Source organism: Gymnoscopelus microlampas (genome assembly GCF_963454915.1).
Source record: "Gymnoscopelus microlampas genome assembly, chromosome: 22".
Classification (NCBI taxonomy): domain Eukaryota; kingdom Metazoa; phylum Chordata; class Actinopteri; order Myctophiformes; family Myctophidae; genus Gymnoscopelus; species Gymnoscopelus microlampas.
In genome coordinates, this window is record NC_139959.1 from 45,366,722 (window position 1) to 45,376,613 (window position 9,892).

The following is a 9,892-nucleotide window of genomic DNA, read 5'->3' on the forward strand; positions in this document are numbered from 1 at the left end:
TAGTCTCGGAGGATGTTGGCCCCCGGACGTGCGGCACGCAAGCCTACCGAACTACTGGTGCCCCAGCTGCACTGGTTCCAGACCAGTCTGGAAGCTGTTCCTCTCCAAGGCCTCTGGGGTGTTGGATGCAGCTCTTGATCTTCTAGCCAACACGGTACAAAAACTAGATCTAACCAGACACTGAAATAAAATGAAACTAAACTGCTAAGTGTTATGGCAAAGATAGAATGACCAATCACTGAAACTAATTAAAATGAACAATGATGACTGAGTTAGTACATCTCAGACCTACACATAATTACAGTCTATGTTTATAATTAGTAATTATAAAATGCACCAATGCAAAATAAAAATAAAAAATCAATTATTTCTGCCCAGAAGCTGTTATTTGTCCACATAAAGTCCACCCAGGTTTGGAATGAAAGTTCTCTTTGAGCTCACCAAATGAGCTCACACGTAATGCACATTTAAATGAAATATTGACCCATGTAATCCTTCCCCTAGTCCATGACGATGACTGGTCCATCGGCGTCTGCGGTTCTGGATGTGATTGGAGAGCTGAGAGTGTCGATTCTGACTGATGAACAGTTGAGGGTCAGTGATGTCATTGGGAAGTGGTTCTCTGGACGTTTGAGAGGGTTCCTGTCATCTGCATCAGGAGAGTTTCTATACTGCCTCAGCAGCAGGAACCTCAGCTGTAACACATACCAGCAAGTGTAAGTATTGAGCTGGAGACTTCGGTCATCTGTATACCCTTTGACTGAATTTTCCCACCTGGGGCTATCATCTTTATGTGGATGTATTTCACATTTCATCTCCCATAATGGGGTGTTTGGGTGAAAAGCATAGTTAAGTCACAATGTTTTCAATTTATTTTCTTTTTTCTCGTGAGTAAAAAGTCATATAGTGAAGTTGAATTGAGTCCAAAGTAATGGGTAGTGTGGAAGAGAGCTGAAGAAGCGATAGGTAGGGTGGAACTGATGGAGTCAGGGGTGATTTGTGAGAGAAGGGTTCCAGAGTGAGAGGGAAGATGTGTACGGCTTGGAAATGGTGGCACTGATGAAAAGACAGGAGGCGGAACTAGAGGTGGCAAAATTGAGGATGCCAATGATTACATTGGAGGATTAGCCCAGGTTAGAAGGTTTTGGGATAAAGCAAGAGAGGCGAGGTTTGGATGTTTGTTTGGATATGTACGGAGGAGGGATGAGAGGTATATTGGGAGAAGGATGCTGAAGATGGAGCTGCCAGGCAAGAGGAGAAGAGGTAGACCAAAGATGAAGTTTATGAATGCGGAGGGAGACGACATGCAGGTGGCTAGAGTGACCAAGGAAGATGCCGAAAACAGAAGCAGATGGAAACAGATGATGTGGCGCACCCTGATGGGAATTGGCCGAAAAAAAAGAAAGAAGTGAAAACAAGTATTTTTCATTGTATTTTGATTTGATCCACAGATTGCAGGAGTTTAGCCATCAGTTCGACAACATGACCTCACATCAGCAGCAAGTGGTCCTGACGGAACTAATAATCCCTTTCCTGTCCCGACCACAGTCAGGACTAACTGCAATCTATCTATCTATTTTTACAATCTATTAAAATGTTATATTTTTTACAGGAAATATATTGACTGTATTTCCAGACACCTTTCAATGCCTTAATGTTTCATTCTGATCTGTCCCCTTCAGACCGAGGCCGTGTGTCCAACAGCAGTGTTTACTGGTTGGAGAACAACTTTGGTGCATTCTCAGGTCTTGTGTCTGTCAGTGAATTCCTGAATCTAAACCCAGGCTCCCTGTAAGACTTTAAAGTTGTTACATTACAAAGCAATGATGAATTATTAACTCCAAGAGATAATTACTTTTTAAATATAAAATAAAGTCCAGTGGTGGTGATCACGTTTTTCTTGACTTTCTTTCCATCTAGCTGGAGGCTGTAAGGCTCCTGTCTCCAAAGCAGAGTGCAGAATATGTGGTGTTGCCTCTTCTTCTTGAGAAAGGCGTTGTCATCCACGCAATGTTTGACTATCTGTCCGAATCTCCAAAGGAGAGAGGATTGGCCGAGTTTGTGTCCCACCTTGTTATGTTCTCTGGAAAGGTAAAAACTGTGAAGTAATGATAGTAATATAAACTGTAACTATGCACATTTGGTTTAAAATCACAAACTCTTTTTGTCATTTTTCAGGGTGAAATTTCCTGCTTGTCGTACAAAATAATGTAAGTTATCTATCAGTATATTTTGTTTTTTGAAGACCAAGTAGAAATAATTTAAATCATTATTTTTGGCCTATGTTAACCCCAACTTGTTGGGTCTCAGTTTCACCAGACTGGACCTGGCCATGTTTACTCTTCCACCGAGTGTAGCATCATCCATCACATACAACAAGCTGACTTTGCTTCATCAAATTCCACCAGGTGAGATCTTCGACTGTATCTACCTGAGTTAAAAGTGATGTATCACTATGCTGTTATGTTCACATGTTATTAGCAGTGGTTATGTTTTTCCCATTGCATTTCAAAAATCAACAAAACTTTTTCTGTCTATACTTAGGCTGCAATCATGTACAGTGGAGAGGTAGGTACCTGAAATGATATTCACTTTTTAAAGTCTAATTGACTAAATGTCACCAAATTAAAAACATTTCACTCTTTCTTTCTTTCCCAAGTGCAATGTTACTTCAGCAAATGGTAAGTGTATAGTAGTTTTGATTCATTTTTATGAATTTTATTTTGATTTATTTTGTTAATGAATGAATTAATTAATATTTTCACAGAAACAGACATTTGTGTTGGAATTAACAGGTGAGTGTTCTGAGGCAATGCCTACAATATCTCAAATATATTTAATGAACAAACTTTTCGTTTTGCAACTCAAGAAACATTTGATATGTTTTCCTTTTCGGCTACCAAAGCACTGCACTACAGCTCCTCCTCAACAACGGACAGATGAATGGACGTTTTTGTGACTTTGGCATTGAAGAATACACGTGTGCTTCAGTAAGCCACTTAAGTCTCTCACATTGAACGCAACAGTTATCATTTTCCAATTTTTACTTCATTAAAGGTTTCCTGTTTTTTCTGTTCTGCTTTGTCCATTATCTCCAGCCACGTGTCCATGTTGACAGCACAGGATCTGGCAGCAGTGATGAAGTGTAACCAGTCCCCCAGCTCCACTGGTTCCAGACCAGTCTGGAAGCTGTTCCTCTCTAAGACCTCTGGGGTGTTGGATGCAGCTCTGGATCTTCTTGCCAACATGGTACAAAAAGTAGCTCTAACCAGACACTGAAAACAACTTTTATGGTGAAGACAGAATGAACAATCTCTAAAACGAATTAAAAGTAACATATCTGAATTCTGAAATTATTTAAATTTAAAGCTCATGTTTTTAATAATCTTAAAAAGATTTGCTAATGAAAAAAAATGCTAATAAAAATTCCCTATTCACTGTCAGGCAAACAGTCTATCAAGATTTGAAAGAATATCTCTATTATAGAGCCAGAATCTTTATCTACTATTCCATACATTAAATATCCTCACGTAATATTAATGCAAATTTAATAATATTAAATATTGACCCATGTAATCCTTCCCCTAGTCCATGACCATGACTGGTCCATCAGCGTCTGTGGTTCTGGATGTGATTGGAGAGATGAGAGTGGCAATTCTGACTGCTGGATTTCCATAGACTTTTCTGTGCACCTTCATGGGGGATGATTTTGATTTTGATGACTCCGTTGCCTTTTCTCTAGCTTCACCAATAAGCTAAGAAATAAGTATTTCTCATTCTGTGTTTGATTCACCAGTTTGAAGGAGTTTAGCCATCAGTTTGACAACATGACCTCACAGCAGCAGCATTTGGGCCTGAAGGAACTAATCCTCCCTTTCCTCTCCCGACCACAGCCAGGTACTGACTAACTGCAATATCTCAATAACATTTTGGTTGTCATTTTCAAATGTATTTGCTAAATAAATATATTCCCATTCTATTCTCAATTAGAATGGGATATCTTTACTGGAAAATGTTTTGACTGGTATTTGCAGCCATTTTTCTGTTTGAATGCCTTAATACTTTGTTCTGATCTGTCCCCTACAACAGCAGTGCTTACTGGCTGCAGAACAACTTTGGGCCATTCTCAGCCCTTGTGTCTGTCAGAGAATTCCTGAATCTCAACCCAGGCTTCTCCCCTGTAAGACTTCATCGCTGCCACATAAAAAAAACTCTAAAGAATGATTAGACCAAATAGTTACCTTATTATTATCAAATAAAATCCAGTGGTGGTGATAATCTTTTCTTGACTGTCTTTCTGTCCAGCTGGAGGCTGTAAGGCTCCTGTCTCCGAAGCAGAGTGCAGAACTTGTGGTGTTGCCTCTTCCTGCTGAGAAAGACGTTGTCATCAACGCAGTGTTTGACTCCCTGACTGCATCTCCAACTGGATTGGCTGAGTTTGTGTCCCACCTTGTTATGTTCTCTGGAACGATAAAAAACATAAAGTAAAGATAATAGAAAATGTAACCATGCACATTAAGGTTTGAAATGACAACATATTTTTGCCAGTAAAGTAAAAGTAAAGACAATTGGAAATACTCCAGTAAAGTAAAAGTACCTTCTAATTGTACTTAAGTACAGTACTTTAGTAAAAGTACTTTACACCACTGGATATTTCATACCAGTGTATGAAGGATATTTCTTTCTCTTCCACAGGGAAGTCATGTGGCTCTGCTGGGGAAATCTCCAACGGTCAATTTGTGTACACCGGATCAAAGTTTGGAGACTCTGCTACAGGTGTCTGTGATGAAGGGTAAGAACATTATAAATATATATAATAAGAACTAGGGCTGGGAATCGATTAAAAACATTTATCAAATTAATTAGAGGCTTTGTAATGAATTAATCACAATTAATCACATTTTAATCGCATATCAATATTTTACTTGAGAACAGGGAAAGGCAATTTTTTCATACGTCTTTTAAGTAAATGTAAAAAAATAAAAGGCTTGAAAATACTAAAAGAAGGAAAAACGTAGCGACGCTGAGGAGGAATATCCAAAGTATAAAAGGTCATAATTATTATTGTGATGCTATATTAACACATTTTGCTGGGGACCCCCTGGAACCCCCTCCAGTACAACTGGGGGTCCCCGGACCCCACTTTGAGAACCAACGGCTTATGGGCTATGATGGGATGCCACCGGCGAACTGCAGAGCCTATTTCCAAGAGCTGGCTGGTGCAGATTTCTCCGTCTTCTCCAGTGCTCTCAGCTACAAACGTACTGCTCTGTTAAAAAATGCCAGGACTTGCCTGGTGAGTTGAGAGTAACCAGTAACCACCGGACCCACACAAATGAAACTATTACTGATAATGACAGTCAAATACACTGACATTGGGTCTCAGGGAGAACAAAGTACAGATGATCTTCAAACCTTCACATTATAACTAACATTATATCGGTATACAGGACAATATAGATAGCTTACAATCCAATTTCAATGCTGTGATACTAATAGTTCTGATGCCATTATTTTCATGAATGAAACGAAACCTTTAACCACTTCATTGACCAGAGTCCCCCAGGGGTCTATTTTAGGCCGCCTATTTTCTTCCCTGTACACAAAATCGATCTATGAGCTTGTAGATCTGCTATTTTCACAGATTTCATGTGCTTAAGTTTATTCATATTTTTTTCCCCTTTTTTTCTGTCTTAGGGTATAACAACCACAACCTTGACAGAGGATAACATCAGTTTTGGGTAACATGTGCTGTAAGATTGGTGCGGCTTATATTACGAATTCTCACTCATCCATCCTGGAGAATCTAAAGAACTGCCCAAATATCAACACAAATCGAGCGGCTGCCATGGAAACCCTCCTGTTGTCAGGGACAACGACATACGGGTAAGCAACGACAAGCACAGTTCAGTTATTAGCAGTGGTGGAAAAAGTATTCAAACTTTTTACTTACAATAAATAAAAGTATCAATACAGCAATGTAGAAACACTCTGTTACAAGTAAAAGTCCGGTAATCATAATTGACTTGAGTAAAAGTACAAAAGTATTGGCATCAAAATATACTTAAAGTACCAAAAGTAGTTCAAGTACTCATTATGCAGAATGTTTTTCAAGTCTATAAAATGCACAAAAATATTTTGAAAATAGCAGATCTACAAGCTCACAATGCGTTGCATCGCGACGCATTGTGAACTTGTTGATCAGCTATTTTCAAATAGGCGAAATGTATATAGGGCTGAAGTGGTTTTGTAATAATAATCAAAATCTACAAAGTAACTTGTGGCTAAAGTTTTCAAATAATAATGATTTATTATTTATATTTGCCTCTGAGATGTAGTGGAGTAGAAGTAAAAGTAAATATAAAATTGGAAATACTCCAGTAAAGTAAAAAATACCTCAGAATTGTACTTATGTACAGTACTTGAGTACATGCACTTAGTTAATTTACACCACTGATAATAAAATGCCCAAAATAGGGTCACCAGTCTGCCTGTGGGATTTAAAAATATTGAATAAGTGAAAAGTATCAACAAGAGCATACGACAAACAACTACATGGGATCCAATGGACAACAGGTTATTTTCCCCATTTGCTGAAAAGTAACCTCCGACAATCTGAACGTTGATGATGTTTTTTGTTTTTCAATGACAACTGAAATACCGTATTAAATGTTTTTGTGCACCCAGAGATCCTGCAACATGGAATAAAGACACTTTGAACAACCTGGGTATTCTGCCACTGTACTTATCATCGACCTTCTACGATAAGTTTGATAAAGTGAGTAATAGATTGCCTTGGCTCTGTTAAAGGGATAGTTCACCCAAAAAAATACTTTATTTCTATCGATTAGTCAACCCATGGAGACGCATTCCTAAGCCAATAATTTGATGACCAGCGGTTCCGGTAGGAGACACAAAAGAGACTCTTTGTGTCTCCTACCGGAACCGCTGCCGGTCATCAAATGCCACTCCTATGAATTCAAGTCTCCATGGGGTGACTAATCGATAGGAAAAAAATGTCATTTTCGGGGTGAACTATCCCTTTAACATAATTTCCACTTTTCTGTTGCTTCGTGCATTTGGTCATGTCTGTCTGTTTGTCCATCACTTTTATTGAGATTGGCGTTTTCATTTTGCCCTAGCAGAAAACTAAGTGACAGTTCCTGAAGGCATTCCTTAAAGTCCTTAGGCGGGATGGAGTGAAGAGGTGGAAGAAGAGGAGAATGAAGAAAGCCATCAGGCATTCCATTAGGAACAGCAGGACAAAACCATGTCCTGCTGTCATCTCTCAGTGGAGTCAGTGGTTCCCAAACGTTTTGGCTCGAGACCAAAAGGATAAATGTGATGTCTCCCTGGGAACATAGCTTATTTACAAACGCACAACGTTGTGCACTTGTAGATGTAGATACGCTATGTTCACTACTTCTTAAAAGTATTATACATTTATGGAATTTCTTAAATTGTTTTCTTTTATTTATGACATTCCTTTGAAAGATGTTAGATTTTTCTTTTAATGTATGATTTTTCTTTCTTTTCACAATCTTTTGAAATATATATTTTTTTATTCATGTAGGAAATGAAAAATATATATATTTACTCGCGCCCCATGAAAATGCGTCCGCTCCTGACCCACTGTTGGGGAAACCCTTAGGGCGTTTCCGTGGGGTCCCTGGTCCCTGGACCCCACTTTGCGAACCACTGTCTTGGTGCATTTGTTTCCTTTGGTGACCTAACATACTGTAACCACTTTAAACCTGCCGTCCCTGTTTTGGGCTTGTCATCATAGGGGAGACATTTGTAAAATAATTTCAAGAAACGTTAAATAGCAAAAATAGCAGATCTGCAAGGTCACACGACCTGTATGAGCTTGTAGATCTGCTATTTTCGTAATTTTCTTTTTGTATAAAACCACTCATCCCATTAAACGCAGGAATTGCGTGTCTGTGTAAACCACTTAAACCATTCTTTTATACTTTGGATATTCAAAAATAGCAGATATAAAAGCTATGAGCTATTTTTGAAAAATCGTGAACATTTTAGCAAATCTTTGAATATACATATTTTTAAAGCATATTTTTTTTACTCAAATCTTTGCATCTGGGGGTCCCTGGAACAAAACATTTTCAGATGGGGGTCGGCAGCCAAATACATATAATTTTGGGGGTCCTTGACATGAAAAGGTTTGAGAACCACTGACATAGTAACATACGTTTTTCATAAAACTGTTAGGATTTAGAAGACGTTTTGTAGAATCGGAACCTCAGGCCTTAATGGGTTAAGCCAAAGGCCTTGGGCAGGTGGTTAACAACACCCACAATGTGTGTAACAAGCTGTCCTTCCCTGCCTCTTCTGCTCTGTCACAGCGACTGAATGCACGGTGGGACAAATCACACAGGTGACGATCGGCGACGAGACCTTCCCCTTCGACTACGACGACGAGACACAGTTCAACTCTTGCCTCAGCGCGACGACTGTGAAACACAACCTGGCCGCCATCTTGGACAAAGTGGACCAAGAGGAGTACGCCAGCATTGTTCTCACCAAGCTGCAAGAGGTGGGTCACTGAATATGAAGCAACATCCCCCCAAATGGACCAGTAAAGGTCCATGTTTTAGATTGTCTGAGTTCAATTAACCACTTTCAACCTGGCGTGCCTATTTTGGGCATGTCATTACAGGCAAAACTTAAAGGTAGGGTAAGTGATTTACTTTTGTTAAAATAAGTGTGAAATAGCTCTATATTCTGATAGTAATCATTGCTATAGAGTGTTTGTTCAGTAAAATGAGTCTCTATGTCTCTCCAGCTCTTTATTAAACAGAAAATGCATTTTCAGTACTCTCTCCTGATTGGCTTAAATGTTGTCACCTACCTGAAAATGTACATAATTCTGTTTACTAAAGAGCTGGAGAGACCCCTGTGACCAAACAAATGCTCTGTAGCAATTATTACTATCAGAATATAGTATGACGTTTTAACAAAACAAAAAAAAACATCATTTACCCTACCTTTAAAGATCTGCTAGATATTTTTGAAAATAGCACTACAGAATATATAATAAGGCTTAAGTGGTCAACAATTGGTATTTTCTTGTGCGCCTGGCTTATTTCATCCAATTAAATGATAACTTCATGAAGACATTTGGAAAGTCTGTTTCCAATGTATTTTGCATTGTATTCTTGCATGTGAGGCTGTTGTCCTTTTACCATAATATTTAATATTGTCTGACCACATTACCACCAAGATAAAAGTCTTGTAAACGTATTGCATGAATGAACAGGTATCGCAAATAAAGTGATTCCAGTTGCAGGTGTCCCGTCTAATATGTCTCTATCACTAATATGTCTCTATCCACTAATATGTCTCTATCCACAACGTCAGGCCTATGTCAGTGAGTCGTTCATCCCAGAATAGAAAGTCCAGGAGCTGGGGCCTGCGTCACGCAACGCCACTACTGATGACATCAGCATGTGGAACATCACACAGATTGACACACTGTGTTCTTTAATGGACTCTTCAGATGGGGAGTGGGATTCAGCTCTGGTAAGTATACAAATGATCTTTGATTGATTGATGGTGTTATTGACAAATATACATGGGGGCGGCAGTGGCTCAGGAGGTAGAGCGTCTGTCTGTTTGTCTGTCTGTCTGTCTGTTTGTCTGTCTGTCTGTCTGGCTGGCTGGCTGGCAGGCAGTGTAATCAGTGTAAAAGTGAGAAAACATAATGCGTTGTGATTATATTTACACGTTTTTGCATGTGTGTTCGTAAATGTGTGCAGCGCAGTGGTGGAAAAAGTACTCAAATTGTTTACTTAAGTAAAAGTAACAGTACTGCAATATAAAAATACTCCGTTACAAGTAAAAGTCCAGAATTCAAAATGTACTTGAGTAAAAG

At 39.0% G+C, this 9,892-nt stretch overlaps 1 protein-coding gene across 1 annotated transcript in view; it reads left to right on the top strand.

The window, feature by feature from the left end:
• Positions 1-8,566, top strand: part of LOC311038677 (uncharacterized protein) — a gene marked incomplete at both ends in the record, with an annotated part of 50,362 nt that extends 41,796 nt beyond the window's left edge. The window contains one exon of the mRNA XM_084048246.1: positions 8,364-8,566. Coding sequence (XP_083904372.1) covers positions 8,364-8,566 — 203 coding nt within the window. The remainder of the gene's footprint in view (positions 1-8,363) is intronic.
• Between the last annotated feature and the right edge of the window lie 1,326 nt (positions 8,567-9,892).